At 52.0% G+C, this 15,744-nt stretch overlaps 7 protein-coding genes across 7 annotated transcripts; 2 read left to right on the top strand and 5 right to left on the bottom strand.

The window, feature by feature from the left end:
* Window positions 1-398: 398 nt before the first annotated feature.
* Window positions 399-1,180, top strand: LTS14_002173 (uncharacterized protein; the record flags this gene model as incomplete). Its single annotated transcript, XM_064834880.1, has 2 exons — window positions 399-436; window positions 484-1,180. 2 exons carry the CDS (start codon window positions 399-401, stop codon window positions 1,178-1,180), a joined length of 735 nt encoding a protein of 244 aa, XP_064697751.1.
* A 421-nt stretch (window positions 1,181-1,601) lies between these two features.
* On the bottom strand, window positions 1,602-2,950 carry LTS14_002172 (uncharacterized protein; the record flags this gene model as incomplete). The annotated part of the gene is made up of 2 exons (XM_064834879.1): window positions 1,602-2,524; window positions 2,575-2,950. The coding sequence occupies 2 exons, from the start codon at window positions 2,948-2,950 to the stop codon at window positions 1,602-1,604; spliced, it is 1,299 nt and encodes a 432-aa protein (XP_064697750.1).
* Window positions 2,951-3,115: 165 nt separating this feature from the next.
* Window positions 3,116-3,641, bottom strand: LTS14_002171 (uncharacterized protein; the record flags this gene model as incomplete). The annotated part of the gene is made up of 2 exons (XM_064834878.1): window positions 3,116-3,490; window positions 3,537-3,641. The coding sequence occupies 2 exons, from the start codon at window positions 3,639-3,641 to the stop codon at window positions 3,116-3,118; spliced, it is 480 nt and encodes a 159-aa protein (XP_064697749.1).
* A 3,679-nt stretch (window positions 3,642-7,320) lies between these two features.
* On the bottom strand, window positions 7,321-7,914 carry LTS14_002170 (uncharacterized protein; the record flags this gene model as incomplete). The annotated part of the gene is made up of 2 exons (XM_064834877.1): window positions 7,321-7,745; window positions 7,857-7,914. The coding sequence occupies 2 exons, from the start codon at window positions 7,912-7,914 to the stop codon at window positions 7,321-7,323; spliced, it is 483 nt and encodes a 160-aa protein (XP_064697748.1).
* A 1,430-nt stretch (window positions 7,915-9,344) lies between these two features.
* On the bottom strand, window positions 9,345-10,300 carry LTS14_002169 (uncharacterized protein; the record flags this gene model as incomplete). The annotated part of the gene is made up of 2 exons (XM_064834876.1): window positions 9,345-9,356; window positions 9,428-10,300. 2 exons carry the CDS (start codon window positions 10,298-10,300, stop codon window positions 9,345-9,347), a joined length of 885 nt encoding a protein of 294 aa, XP_064697747.1.
* Window positions 10,301-10,612: 312 nt separating this feature from the next.
* LTS14_002168 (uncharacterized protein) lies at window positions 10,613-12,355 on the top strand (the record flags this gene model as incomplete). The annotated part of the gene is made up of 2 exons (XM_064834875.1): window positions 10,613-11,407; window positions 11,462-12,355. The coding sequence occupies 2 exons, from the start codon at window positions 10,613-10,615 to the stop codon at window positions 12,353-12,355; spliced, it is 1,689 nt and encodes a 562-aa protein (XP_064697746.1).
* Window positions 12,356-13,097: 742 nt separating this feature from the next.
* Window positions 13,098-14,340, bottom strand: LTS14_002167 (uncharacterized protein; the record flags this gene model as incomplete). Its single annotated transcript, XM_064834874.1, has 4 exons — window positions 13,098-13,224; window positions 13,287-13,508; window positions 13,644-13,792; window positions 13,852-14,340. 4 exons carry the CDS (start codon window positions 14,338-14,340, stop codon window positions 13,098-13,100), a joined length of 987 nt encoding a protein of 328 aa, XP_064697745.1.
* Between the last annotated feature and the right edge of the window lie 1,404 nt (window positions 14,341-15,744).

Genomic DNA, 15,744 nt, shown 5'->3' with positions numbered 1-15,744 from the left:
GGTCCTTTGAAATGCTCTGTGGAAGCACCCGTCGGGACGGAGCGTGGCCGTTCATACCCATGGGTCGCAATCCGAGAATTCGGGAGCCGGGATCTAGATTTCATACTTCTGGACTTCGTTGCTCGTATTTGGGATATCTGATATGCCGGACAGTCTACACCGATAAGTGGCGTGTAGAAGCAGCTGAACGACTGTTCAAGCGTTCGTGTAACGTCCAACCTTACATGCCGAGACGCACCCTGTGGCGAGACAAAGAGGGTAAGATGACTCACTACGCTCATCACGTGATTCTCTGCGCCACATCTGAGATGATTATGCGGGGTGATGTCAGCAAGCGGTAAGTCACAATCTTGCCACCAGTAACTTACAGCATCTATCTTCAACTACGCTGCTCCAGCATGGCGGATATCCTGGGATACGTGAACCAAGGGAAACCGTAAGTGTACTTCGCTCGTGGTCGAGAACTCGTTTCTAATGTCTTAGACTTGATGGTGAAGTCTGGACAATAGAGGTAGGCGGATCGAAGCAGAAATGGGTACTTCACGAAAACCTCCTCTGCACTAGTTCTGCCTTCTTCCGGTCTGCAGTCAAGAAAGAATGGGATCATGACCGCATGAGGACGATACCTATGCCCGACGATGAGGTCGACGTCTTTCAGGTCTACGTACAATGGCTTTACCAGGCCAAGATTCTGGTACAGCAGCACAACGAAGACCCGAAATCTTCGCGGGAACTCCACACATTGATTAAGTGCTACATCTTTGGCGAGAAGATTCAAGACGTAGTTTTCCAGAATGTCACTATTGACAGTATCTTCGCTTGTGTCCACAGGGAAAAAGACGGAACGAAGTGGTTTCCCACTGACGCTGACACTGTGTACGACGGAACGCCGGAAGGTTCACCTCTAAGGACGCTCATAGTTGATATGTTCGCTTACCATGGTCAACAAGGATGGCTCGAGGAGCAGCGAAACGTTGACTTCCTTGTCGACCTCGCCAAAAAACTTCTGGACGTGAGGGAGCGACCATTAGGTTTATCGCCAGTATCAAGAGACACAAGCTCCGTTTATCACAAACCAGCGCAAGAGGTAGTGACACAAGATCCAAGCTCGGAACAGACGACTGAGTCAACGATCAACAGAGGTGAGGAGACGACGACACGGACTCGCTACCGAACATAAGCGGGACTGGAAGTGAGGTCGAGCAGCCGAGTTCGGAGAGGACCGTGAGCAGTTACATGGACAAGTTCGTGCGATCGAGCGTGCTCTTGGGCTTAGGCGGAAGCAAATGCAGGTCTACTTTAGCGAACAGAGGCTACGACAACAAGATGCAGCTGTGGGGCGTCGCGTTTGCGTCTTTGGTGAGCGCCTGCGTGGAGAAGTATATCCAGTTCACGGGCGAGAGGGGGCACATCATCAACGACTTGATTTTGTTGAAGACCTACTCCAAGATCGTGAACCTGCTCTGCGCGCGCATCAAGTCCGCGGACCTGCCTGCATTGCCTCTGCTCGTGATTGGCTCGACAGCTGGTCTGTTTGCAATGCTTCTGCGACATATCTGTCAATTGAGTAACTCATATATGCGCTGCGTTTCATGAACTCACTACCAGGTACTGTCACGGGAGAACACATCCCGCTCTTCATGCCGCACAAGTGCCAGAACATCGTCCCAGGCAGCCATCCACTTGGAAGAATCCTTAATTCGCCCAAGCTGACAGATTGCTATGTAGAGATGTCTCAAACAGGCCAATTCAGCGTGCTTGAGCGTAATCAAAGCAATGGCGTTCAAAGCCCCTTCGACTCGAGTGAACGTAGACAGGCAGTTGTCGAAAAGTTCAAGATGCGTCTTTACGCCCCATTCCTCTTCAAAAGCTATGTAAAGCATGGCGTATAGATATATTGCTCTCGCGCAGGGATCAAGTCGAAAAAATATCTTGCGGCTTCTAGCCAGAGCGTCTTCCTCAGCAAGAGTGTCCATCCAAAGTAACATGAATGACCGGAGGGTATCGAGGTACTCTATGAAGAGCTGACCGGCATGTCGACTGGTTTGAGCGTCGGTACGATAGATCGATAGGTGAGAGAACGAGGACTGCATGTAACTATTGACCAGAGTTCCGACGATGTTTGGAAAGGCGGCGTCGCTTATTGTGACCGTGTGACCGGCCTTTCTCCACTGAAGAACGTTCCCTACTGCTCCGCGAACAGCGATCCAGTGTTTTTCAGTCGCCAGACTTTCTAGCCAGATCGCCAGAAACTTCTCAAGACTTCTGCCAGACTTTAACATCTCTTCTCTAGGCTGATCCAGCCAACGACCCCGAAATCTCTCGATATCTCGCTTCCAACGATCGCAATCGAGGCGGATATCCAAGGCTGCTTGTGAAGGGAATAGCGTGGTCGAGGCGAGCTGGACGGTGTAGCGTGCAATGCGCTCTCTGTCCTTCGTGCAAGGATCTGGTCCAATATCCAGGAGCTCACGCACATGGTTCGCAAACGCGATGGGACACGCGCTGCTTTTGGCCACAGGCGCTGCCAAAGGTCAACCTCGTAATCTTACCGCATCTCTTGAATCTGCTTACCTTCGAGATCATGTCGTACGGAGTGTCCTGAAGATCTTTTGAAGACCACTGTCCCGAGAGATTGCCCAAGGACCCGAATGTGCCTGCTACGTATGTCTCTCCAGGGCAAGGTGAGATATTGACTGGCGACATCATCCACCTCATGACTGAAACGGCGGTAATCGATTGCCTGTTGGTAGTCATGCAAGATGGAACTGATGTCGTTTTGCGGTGCGTACGTAGGGATTCCGTAGTCAGTCGCGACATCAGACGGCTCATCGCCGCTGCCTGGCCACAAGCTCTCGTACTTGGGTGGTTGTATTACTGGATCAGTGACGTGGTCGACTTGTGACTGGGCAATAAAGGCGCCAGATTGAAAGAACCTGGCAGACTCCATGGCATGAGCAGATCTTCTGTCTGAGGAGAGAAATGTAGCTGAAGAACGGTAGAGTTGATGGTGCTGAAGTGGCATCGCTATGTTGTACATGTACGCGAAGCACTATCGTCATGTTTTGACCAGCTGCAATCAATTACACATCACCCTTGTCACCCTACCAACGCCTTACGCGTCTTCAGACAAATCCTGGTCGTTATTCGTATGCAGGTGCTGTGCCAGATCAGGGTGATCGCGGATAGGTGGAAGACGGGTGCACCCTGCACCAGGGAGGCTTTCTGCTTCGGTAACGTCTGTGCTTGCCTGTCCCTCGGGCAATCCTAGTCGCTTTCTCTTGCCCTGTTTGCTCTGGCGTATCATAGGTGCGAGTGCTTGTGCCATCCTTCGGCTGTACACCTTCTCGTTAACCTGTGGCAGACCCTCTTGCTCTAGCTTCTCGTTTAGCTCTAGCAGCAGCCTTATCTTCTCGTGATATGCTACAATTGTCCAGCTAGGTGACCCTTCCTGCGCTGCGATCGCCTCAGCTTGCATCCGTGTGAGTCTCTGCACGATATTAGTCGCTTGTCGGCAAATAGCTTCAGTCTCATACGTTGAAGGTGCGCCAACCCAGGTCGTTGAAACCGGTAGCTTGCTGCACATCTGCGACTCTAGTGCGAGTCTTAATCTCGAGTTCTTTGGAGTTGCGGTCAGCCATTGCTGAATTTGCCGACAGCAACGAGTTTGCGTATGGCGACAAAGCTAGCAAAGTGGACGAAATTGTCCGTGCGCGTTCCGTCCCCGCAGTAGCTCGATATCCTGGCAATTCCCAGCATTAGCTCTCAGCCAGTCGTCACTACCGCCAAGCGTACGCAGTCATGCGGCCTGGGCGCTCGACTTCATTTCATATCATCCTATGAGTGTGACCCGCCCACCGTCCGCACGGGCGTGTGTTGGATACACAATGCGGCGGCGAGTATGAACTCTCTGTGCCCAATGGTGTACTGGCGTTGGGGCCCGTCCATTCGTGCCGCGGTGTACGAGAAGTATTTAGATACGCAAGCCAATACTCTAGATGAGTGTGTCAAAAGATCTGCTGGAGTCGAGAAGAGGATGCGGCCTTTCAAAGTATATGCGCTGACTTGGGATATTATTTCGAAGGCTGCCCAAGCGAGCTCTGAGGTTTACGATTTTTCGCAAGCTCACGACGGCGACACTTTACTCCATGCCAACTCGGAAGCTCGCATCAAGGCTGCTCTCATTCGAATACAGGGTTACAATAACGGACGTCTGGTTGTGGTCGCAATACGCGGGAGTCAAGCAATCGTGCCGGACTGGCGTGTGAACTTCCATTCGGCACCCACAAGCGTTGCAAGATTCCTAGCCGACGAGGCGAATACGTGCCATCAAGGCTTTCTCGAGATCGCCGAGTCTATGGCTCCTCTAATCGCGAACGAGATCGAACTCTTACTTCGTACGGAGGCTTTGGATGGCAAGAAGTATCTCCTGTTCACAGGACATTCAGCCGGCGGGGCTGTGGCTAGTTTACTGTATATGCATATGCGTTCCATGTCATGCTCATCGGACCTTCCCACGCTCGCCCATCGATTTCGGCGGATACATTGCATCACGTTTGGAACACCTCCCATTTCATTTCTGCCACTCACAAAACCGACAAATTCAACTTGCGAGTTCGATATCTTCATCTCGGTCGTAAACGAAGACGATCTATTCACTCGCCTGGACAGCTGGCGATACGTACTCGCGCTGTACCGCCGTCGGCGTATCACGGCAAACGACTCTAATCGAGGGAGTTCGCATAATAAGCACTATCAACGAGCGGCCATATCGTCTGAGTTGGAAAAATTCCCGGATGCGCGCTTCTCCAATCCTGGGAAGCTGGTCGTTTTCCGTGAGGGGTTCCACGGTTGTGAGCAGATTTTAAATGCAGATTTGGTTGCGGATGCAAGCTTCCGAAAGACTGCGTATAGTAGCATTCAGACGCACTCCATAAAGGTATACAAGCAGAGAGTGGAGGCACTGGCTCATATTGGCAGGTGGTGAATGGGAGCTGGACAGCTGTTCGAGCCTGAATGGGCTATCGTCACGGTGTATCTGGTCGCTGTGAGCCGCGTTGTTCGCACGGAGCGCGAGAGAGGGATATGAAGATCATTATTTCACGAGTATAGCCACACCAGAGTATGATCACTCACCCGTCCCCTTCTTGGTATCTCAATGCCTAGAGCATACGTATTCGCTCAGATCGGTGCAAAGAATCTGACGCTACCAACCGTGATCTCCATATGGCTTATGTCGGGGTTTCGAGGTACAGCGTCGGTGACTGTGAATGGCACATCTGTTACGTCGTGTACCCACCTTGAAAAGCCAGAAAGTTACGGTAGTTCTGTCCTGATTGGACTGAGGCTAAGCAATACCTTCTGCGAGAAAGGCGCCAATAGCCAGCGGTGGGCTTCAAATATTTTTGTGCAGGCTGGTATTTGGCACAGACTTTGTTCGATCTGTGGTACATTACAAGTTTCATGTTACAAGCGATGGGGAAGCGCTATCCAGTGTAATAAAGCTACTATTCGTCTACCGGCTCTTGCTATTAAAGGTGCATCTTCATCCCCTTTTTCGTTGTTGCTTTGAGATACCAGCTCTTCCCAACTTTCTTGATTGCTTGGTTATTCACTGCACAAATCACAGGTCCAGCAGAATGGCTCCTTTTCGACACCAACCAACCCATCTCGGGACGCAAAACTTCCAGCCGTACGACAAAGATACCAGAGGCAAGCATGATGACTGTAGCGCTTCACAATCACCAACTCCTACTCAATCCACCAGGACACATATCGGCCCGGACTTGAACGCCACGACTCTACCCTTGCTTGCACCAAGTTCACCTACTGAGGCTTCAGAATCACCAAAATCTGTCCAAGCTCGCTTTGAGGATAGCTATTACAATCCGCTGGAGAGACTGCTACGTCTGCGCGCCGATAACCAACTTTTGGTCCCGCCATGTTCACCGTCAGATGCAACATACGGTCCGTTCGTTGCTCTTCCCTCCGTAGAGGCATCAGCACCGGACTTGGAAGAAATCTTCAGTCCACACTTCGCACAATTGATACTCAATTGGCAGCACTGCATGTGTCAACAGGTTGGCGCGCCGTCTATGTGTTCGGGGTACCACGATATCCTTACACATATCAACCAAACTTCACCAGAAACGATTGAGCAACTCTTGACTCAGTGCCAGGTAGACCCTGATACCAACGACTGGGATGGTCCCACTTCTGGATTGACTTATGATGTACCTGATCAATATCGCCCATTTATCCAGTGCGCATTGAGCAGTGTGTCCTTTCCAATCGCCCAGAATATCGACTACCTCCAAAAGAGCGCACACTACCATGCCGACCAATTGCCTCCCAAGGTTGCACTCCAGATGATGCTGCTGCTATGGGATCGCGTAGAAGATATGGCACAAGGATACTGTGCTCTTCTAACGCATGCGATCAGGATTGCCAACTCACGATCTTGATAGATCTGACACAGATGCTTTGGACTGGTATTAGCCACGGATGAGTGCAGGTCGCTTGTCGCCGTGGAGCTTGGTGTTGCGTTGGGTCCTCAGTTTTGTATTCATTGGTTGTATCTAAGTCATGTCCACAGTCCTTACCACTGTTGTTATTTCACCCCGCTGAATCACTCTATCCTTATGTAAGAACATGGAACACATATGTGATTCCGCGAAATGCGCATTCCGTAGCTCATGACCCTGAGGAACGGTTGAGGAAGGAAGATTTTGATAGTGTATCATTGATGTCCGTGGGGTTCCAAGCTTGGTCGGTCAGCGCCCAGGTAGCGGCGGTCGTCAATAAGGCTTCCAAGCCAGTTCATGAAGAAGTAAATGACCCAAGTACTCCATCTTGATGGTTGCGTTTACTGGCAAGGGACATGGAACGAGGGTCTGGTTGAATGGAGAGTTCGTTGTCAGATGATATTGATGGAACTTAGCTTGGCGCTGGTCGAGTCGGGTGATGGGATTGTTTGGGTCGAGGAGTTCTCGCATCTGTGGTATATAACCGCTCTTCGCCGGAGGCCGATGAGGCCATTGTGAAGTTTTCTGGGAGCTTCGAACATGTTTGAAGTTGCCACGGTGCGGACACGTTACTTAAAACGACTGAAACAAGATGGAGGTGGCGAGGAACGCACGGCGTCAGGGTCGCGGAAGTACGGCATTGCGCTATACTTCTAGACTTATGTCCCACCAGGTGAAGGGTTGGCGATTCTGAAGAGAATCGCATCTGCTTTTGTCAAACTCAGCATACTGATCTGATGGACATCAGCCTCAAACCAAAGCAACAGCAAGTCCTCATTTCATCACGACAACAATCTCATGGACCCTGCTCGTCTTCAGCCTCGCCACTAATACCCCCGTCAGTGCGTTCACTCTGTTGCTCTCGACCACTCGCGTAGGCCGTCGCATCGAGGTGTTGCGCTAATTCGGGCTGAGCTCGAATTGGCGGAAGCACTATGCGTTCACCGGGCAATGGCGTGGGCGAGGTTGACTGAGATCCAGTACTCGCCTCGGCCTGCACGAGCTGACCTCCTCCTCCTGTTTTCCGCTTTGCTTGACGTATGATTGGTGGCATGGCCTGCGCCATTCTGTGACTGTAGGTGATCATTGTTATTGTCGGCAAACGTTGCCGATCGAGCTCCTCATTCAGTCTCTCCAACATATCGACCTTCTGTCCATGGTCTACGGCTGTCCAGCTAGCTGGAACCTCATCCGCATCGGTCACCAATTTCTTTGCTTGCTCTAGAGTGAGACTCTGTACTTATTAGCTCATCTGCGAACAAGAGCCACACGGAACGATGGGATATACAAGCAATTTGAGCCACCCTATCTCGTCAAAACCAGCTGCCTTACGCACGTCTTCTTTCTTTGTGCGACTTCTGATTCGTAGCCGCTCACGCCTGTCGTCCATCATTGCCAAGTGGGGTGCTGAAAATGCGTAAAACGCCACGGCTGCGCTGAAGATCACGAACGCATAGAAAGTCTCCGTGCGCTCAGCTAGTGGTTGCAGCGCGCCTCTCAACTACCCTGCACTTGCCAATCAACTCAACATGGGACGATGTGGCAGAGCAATCATCAACCGATGCTGTTTGCTGCTTATAAGCTGTGAGTGTCCCATATCCGCAAACCTCACGTTGCACTGCGCACTCCTGTGATCACAACGATGAATACTCACTTGCTCTGTCAGTTGGCTCTTGTTATGCAGATTTACGAACTTTCCTCGCCCTTCATCAACATTTGCAAAGTTGCAATTCTTTGCGGCTTCTATCAAGGCGATCAGTGCGAAGCAATCCGTTACAACTCGTGATTGTTTGAGATCTAACGTATAGCAGGACAGATGGAGCTCCGGAGTCTAGTGATGCGGATGATCACTATAGCTCAAGGAACCCAATTTTGCAACGCCTCATTCCTCGAACAAACTTCAACGCTATAGCGATGACGATCGCCTCGTACTGCTTCATCACTGGGCTCGTTCTCATGAACGTCGTTGCTTTCTTCCACGGCAGCTTGATGAGTACGACAAGATCCCTTTCGGTGCAATGGCTTGTCAAAGCAGCCTTCTCGATCTCCGTCAATGTTGGAGCCGGCGTTCTGGTATATTTGGTGCCACGGAGTCATGCAGATGACAACGGCATCTTCGAATATCAATCGTGGGTTGCAAGATTCGGGTAAGCAAGATAACGCGTCACTACCATGCAGTCACGCACTGACAACGGCACCAGTCTGTGGGTCACCCTCGAGATGGCGCTTCGTCCTGGTCTACTCACCGCCGTTCTTGAGGTTCTGTTTGAGGATGGAGGCTGTCATTAGGCTTTGTACGGAGCACAGTTCACTGTGTGCAGGTTATCGCGAAGATGGGAGGAGGAAAGATCGCCTTATACTCAGCGATGGAAGAACGTAGTGGTAGGGAAGCATGTATGACATTGTATCTATCTACTCTGAGAGGGTTATCACGCCCTTTTGTTCAGCGCAGAGGCTCTCGCGTTTGCCCCTGATCCCTTCACTCTCGCGTCGCTTTGCCTTTTTTGCCTTTTCTCGTAAAGACGTTGAGACCTGCGAGGTCCTACAGCGTTCCGCATCCTCGCGTCGTTCTGAATACTTGCCTCATGCTGTATCCTCGCCGATCGTCGGAGTGCTGCCAGCGGAGTGAGGGATTTGGAGACAGCACATCGGCCAAAGCGTGCCCTCGATGCAGTATCTCGAGGACGACACTGCTGGTTGCTCGTCGGAGCACATTTCCTGTCGTGTGCGCATGTGACGACTGGCCTGACTCCGCTGTTGCAGCTGTCGGTCAGCGCTGGCTGTGATCGATTGGTCCTCCGCCGAGGCTCGTCATCCTCCTCAGCTCTCCCCCTGCACGAGGAAGTACGACACTGGACTGTCCTTGCGTCTGGTACAGGCACAGAAAGGACGTCCTGTCGTACGTCGAAACGCATCCTCGGATCAAGATGGGGAGCCTCATGAGCCCATAGAATGCCCGGCGACTGGCCCCACACAGGGTCCCATATACCTTCTTTGAGCCACATCTGCTTCACATGGTTGTGGGCAATCTGGTCGATCTCATTGGGGAGTTGTGATTTGTGCTCGTATCCATCGCGAAGCCAGCCCATCTCAGCGTTTACCTGATATGCGAACTGACGAACAGGGCGAGAGGCATCTGTGTTGGCTGTATCTGAGCCTGTGTACGTTGTGACTTCAGTGGGGGACTTTGCTGTCTCCGCGATGTGGCTGAACGTGGTCGAGGTATGGAAGTCCCCTGCTTCGCTTCTATTCGGCAACTTTGCTTGCTCATGCTTCCAGCGACCGTGCGGTCGTGGCCTCGATGATGATTTCGCTCGACTCCACTGCCACATATTATCCATCGGAAAACTGTTCGAAGGCCAGGCCCCTCCCCACTCGTCCCCCCAGATTTCCTGCTCCAACCACATAGATCGAACATTGTTCTCAGCGTTTGCTCGCAGATCCGAGCTCTTATCGAAGGGGAATGTCTGTGTCCTCCCATCCGTCTCCAACGAGATTTGCTCTTGCAGTCGATCTATCTGATACCGTGTTTGTATGCCGAACATCGTTAGAGGAGTAGCAGCAACAGAAATCGGTGCTTGCATATCTGGTTGCGAGACGTTATCGTGAGTAAGAGGCGACGGCGATCGAGTGGTCTCTTTGGAGGTGTATGGTGGGGGCAGTTCATCAAATCGGCGAGCGTTGTTTGTAGTAATGTTGTCCGGCGCGAGCTGATTCAATCTGGCCGTCGTACGCTCCAGTATCTGACGTTGCTCGTACGACTCGGAAAACGGCATACTGTGCAAGTTGTCTACCACGAGTGTGGGTGTGAAGCTACAAGAGCACTGCCTGGGCTACGGCGTGCTCAAATAGCGCGGCCAGCCATCGAAGGGCGGCACGCCCCGCAACTTGCAGTGCAATCATGCCTCAAGCCGTTGGCTCTCTGCCCTCCACGGCGACCATCGGCGCCATGTGTCGCGCATCAGCAGGCCCTGCGAGTACATGTAGCTGCTCAGGCTGTATTGTCGTTGCTTCGCTGATCCCCCCTCTCTCTGTCTCCCTCCCTCTCTCCATATCACGACCTCCAATTTCTGTGCACATCTTTCAAAATGTCGCAACCCGCCGCCTCTCCTCCTCAGCCGCATGCTCTTTCCATCTTCTCCATCATCCCTCGAAATTCACATGCTGAAGCTGTGCTCCAGCATCCCCGCAACGCCTGGCTGGTCTCGACAGTGCATGGTCAAGATAACACTGTGCTGCGCGGCCTCAACATTGGGCCTCACATTGCAGCTACGGCCAAGTGGACGCTCGCGACAATTGGCCGGAACGCTGACATCGTCGTCGACGACGCTCAGGTGTCACGCACTCAATGCAGCTTCGAAGTAAACGACAAGACGGGAGCGATCTTGTGTCAGGACAAATCCTCAAGGCAGAACACTCACATGTGTGACCCTACCTATGACTTTGAAGCAGGTCGCACACCCCGCCAGGTGCTTGTGAGCCCAGAAATCAATCGAGAGTTCTGGTTTGGCACACGAAACGGCAAACAGTGGCACTTCGCTATCATCTGGCATCAGGGCGATGCCGATGTCGGTCAACTTCTGAACTCTCGTATCGAACCCTCGTGGCTGGCTCGGACCATTGTAGAGGCAGATACCGCGCCATGCTCGAGGATAATGACGCGGGTGCATACTCCAGCGCCAGGAGTGCGCCGTATCAAGTGGCTCAAGCGCGGATTGCTTGGGCAGGGCAGTTTTGGCGAAGTCTGGTCGGCCATCAACGCTCACGATGGCAACGTTTTCGCAGTGAAGGTGATAAAAATACCTGACCAATCCTCAGCGAGCCATGCGTCACGGTACCAAAGCTTGAAGCGAGAGGTGAACATATTGGATAAGATCTCACATGTATGCATGCCTCAGCCGGCGCAAGACGGTCGCATCGTCGCTGATTTGTCATAGCCGAACATTGTCGAGTTCATAGGCAGCCAACCTGACGAACATACGACCAATGAATATCACATCTTCATGAGTCTCGCCGACGGTAGTGTGTATGATCTTATACCGAGACAGACGTATCGTGGACCCGACGCAGAAGCAGAGCTTCACAACTTCTTCAACCAGATGTTAAACGTTCTCGTCTACCTTCATGATCAAAACATCATACACCGCGACATCAAACCACAAAACATCCTCTACACTCGACGTGAGCAGGCACCGGATGACGACAATGGCGGAGCGGGTGCCTCGTACCACTACCAGCTTGCGGACTTCGGCCTCTCAAAGATAGTGGACACAGGACACACCTTTGTTGGGACCATGTGTTATATTGCTCCGGAACTTTTTCGAGATTGCGAGCAGACCACCAAGGCCGATGTATGGGCGCTTGTCGTCACCCTCCTCGTCATGGTCCGGAGTCATGACTGCAAATTGGTCAAACTATGCAACCCGGCCTCCATTGTTTCCCATATCACCGAGGCTATCGAACAATCAAAATGGGGCGCACTGAGGCCAATGGCATACGAGGACCCCGCGAAGCGGGAGTCAGCAAGAGAAGTGCGAGCGCGTATGTACGGGAGTGCATCAACAACTTCTACCCAATCTCAAAGCCAGGAGACCATTGTTGCCAGCGTTGCAACACCGGTGGCCGGCAAAGACGTAGTGTCTGCGAAGAAGAGGGTCAGGAACACTAAAATACGGCAAATTGCTGACCACAAAGAGTTTGATGGAGGCGCACAGAAGATCCATTACCTGAGACATGTAGCTGTCAAGACCTTGACACCCCTAGAGCCTTTGCGAGGTAGAGGGAGAAGAAAGCACAGAGACATTTCAGGGCTGCAGGAAATCCGCAACTGAGCAGCAATTATTCGCAAAACCTGCATGCTTGAAAGATCTATGGGTCATCGTGGTTCTTCGGCAGTGCCTGTCAGCTCCACCGTATCCGCACAGCCATCGTTCGTCAATCGTGCATCGAGACATAAAGCCAGCAAACATCCTTGTTGCCTCCCACTCACCCTTGCCCGTCGATATCGCGGATTGTTAAAAGCAGGCGACGACTTGGCCAAGTCGATAGTGCTGGGGAAGGGAGAGGGAAAGGTAATGAGCTATGACGACCTGGTTGCGGCGCAGTCGAAGACAGCCGAAAGAGACGCTGCGAAAGAGCAAAGACCAGGAAAGAGTCGTCGCAAGCGTAATGCAGCTGCAGATATGTCTGACAAAGCAGTCGACACGCTATGTCGGAATCGAGCCGGAGGTGAGAGCCGTTCGAAGCAGTGGTTCACAAGTAATCTTGGAGACAGCAGAGGTCATACGTTGGCAAGCACCTGTGGCACGCATGTATTGAAATAGTATTTCGTTTGGTGGAACCTTATGTCCTCATACTCTTCATGAGCTTCCCTGTCCAGTCTCCGTTGATCACCTCTCGTACTGCTGCTCTCGGATCTAGCTCCTGTCGCAAAGCTACAGCAAATGGGAAAGGTCTTCGAGCGTCCCTGGAGATAGACGCCTCCGAGTTCCTCGACTTGAACGTGGGTTGAGGACGTGTGCCTATACAACCTGGTACGCGTTCAGCTCTTCGTTCGAGAACTTCTGCGCGTCCCTAGGCTTGAAGACGGGGCAAAGTGGCAGCCACGGCCACGGCCTGCTCCATCTCCTTGATCATATCTGGCCTCGGGTCCTCGTACGAATTGAGCACTTCCGCTATTTCATCATCATCCCATGAAGTCCTGTCGATGAGTGTCAGGATCTTCTCCTCGCGCCTGGCTCCCTCTTATTTCTGGTCCTGAACGATGCCAAGATGTCGTTCAACTTGCTGATCATGTTCTCAGTGATGATCAACTGCTGGGTCTTGTTCGTGATTGTGTTGGGGGTTGTGCCCATGCTCGTGTCGTTGAATAAGCTCCTGGCCATAGTCGAGAAGAAGTCGAATAGTCCTTCTGCGGTGTGGTCAATCAGGGCCCTGGTGACTGCCCCGATGCGCTTCTCGTTCGCGAACTCAAACGGGACGTCCCTCAGGTACATCTTACAGTCGTAGCTTCGACACGTTGTCCAAGGTCGGGTGCCAGCTCAAGATCGAGTATATGTCCAGCTCCATGATCGAGACCCCGTTCGGGATGGGGAGGGGATCGTGTACTCCTCCACGTACATGTATGAGATGGCGGCCGGGCTCGTCACCCCGATGTAATGCATCATCGCGGCTGTACCCCTGTTCGAGCTGAAGGTCCTCCTCACGGTGTCATCTGCGAATGCGCCCATGGTCATGGCTGTGATCTTGAACCCGAACGAGTTGTGGATCTTGATGATCTCTCCGAGCGGCTCCGAAAGAGAAGGAGCACCTGAGCAGCATTACGAACCTGGACATAAGCAAATATTCGTTCGACTCCTCGTATGGGTCCTGTTCCTTCTTCCTGCGCTTGATCTTGGACTTGATCCCAACTCCGACCGCAGCCATGGCCGGGGACAAGATCTGCACCGAAAGCGTTGACCCGACATGCGTCGAAGGCGAGTACGCGAGGACGCACGCAATGGGCGGCAGGATTTTCTGTTCGTTTGGGTGGGTACAAGCCCACATTCAAGATCTTGATCGTCGGCGTGTACACGATCATCACCCCCTTGACTCTAGAGTAGAAATTCTCCCCAGACTCGAACTGCTCAAACTTCCTCACCATGTCCATGGTCACCTGCATGCACATGTATCGCAACTGGGTTAAGACCGTGGTCACAATCGAGATGTCGGCCCTGTCCCTCAACCTTGGCGGGATCCTGGAGATGTTCCTACTCGGGGCCCACGAAATCTTCGTGATCATGTGCACGTTTTGAGCTCGAATTTCAGTCCACACCATGTCGCTGAGGAACGCCTGCACGTTTCGTACTGGTCCGAGTGCAAGCTGCTGTTCGTCCTTGTGAGCGTGTGGATGGCCGCGTACAAGTCTACGTACCTAATCAGATTCTCATGGAAGAGTGACTGAAAGTTCCTGTCCAACTTCAAAGCACGAAGGAGGGTGCGTGATTACTACTGAGATTTCTACGGACATTGGTGTTTGTGGGATGAATCTTGAATGCTAGTTGTTGTGCTAAGCAGCTCGTCTTTCCAGGATACGGGAAGTAGTGCCAAGACTAGGAGCTTTGGTTCCAAGACTAGGAACCAAGCGCAGCTTCGAACGCCCCAAGTATATAATCAGCAATTATCTACCGACATTGATATGTTCTGGCATCTCTGACTACTTCTACAAGACAGCAAGACGCTATGGAGGGCTCTCTACTTCTATGTTTTATCTTCTTCGCATCGACAGTCTTGGCTGCGCCGAAACAAACATCGACAGGTTCCCTCTCTGCCCGGAACATCAACGCTGAGTCTTCTTCTAGTAGCGATCCTCAAACAGCAAGCGGTATTTCAATATGCCCTATTGAGCCGAGCGGTGCCGTCCAAACGACTACCTTCAGCTGGTGTATAACTACATCAACAAGTCGCACCACTAGCGTAGCTACGTCGACCTCAGGGTCTCGCAATGCGGGCGGCGTTATCGCATCGCTCTTTAGCGGCATGACACTACCGACGGCAGGGAGCTCATCTACATCAACTACGTCTACCGCTAATACAGCGCCAACCAAGGATCCTTATGCTACTTACTCCACATCTGGAGCACCGACATCCCCTTCTTCATCAACAGTGTTAGACCCATATGCTAGTTACTTCACGTCTACTGCTACGAAGTCTGCATCCTCTACCACAACAACGGTTCCATCTTTAGCATCATCCGTAACCGCTTATAGCTGTAGTCTTCCACAGGCCCAGGCGGTTGCGGCAATCTGTGGCTCACTTAACGACTCGCCTAATTCGTTGGTACCAATGAACACAGGGTTCTCTGTTAGCGGCTATCTCGCCAAAATCGAAGATCGCTGCGCTATGCCCGTGCCAGTCACGATGTCAGACTGCTGGGTAAACTTCTTCGGTATGTGTGCACTTGGAGCAAGTACAGCAGTGATTGGTAACGAAGCATGCCAGCAGTATACGCTTCAAAGCATCTGACAGAGGCACAATGAGGCGTAGAGCATGGGAGGGCACGATCTGATATTGTCTACAAGCTGGGCTTGCAAGCACATTGGCATTAGCGATGAAGCGTTATGTACGGTTGTTCTCTATTTCTTCTGTTTCTGCGTTAGCGAACTAAGCCTGACATTCGTAGTTATTTTTATATATCCTGCAACAGTCCCTGAATCATTGTCTTTGTAATCTTTGGCCGTCA

Source organism: Recurvomyces mirabilis, assembly GCF_035927965.1.
Source record: "Recurvomyces mirabilis strain CCFEE 5264 chromosome Unknown scaffold_4, whole genome shotgun sequence".
Taxonomy (NCBI): domain Eukaryota; kingdom Fungi; phylum Ascomycota; class Dothideomycetes; order Mycosphaerellales; family Teratosphaeriaceae; genus Recurvomyces; species Recurvomyces mirabilis.
This window is presented reverse-complemented; position numbering and strand designations above follow the sequence as displayed.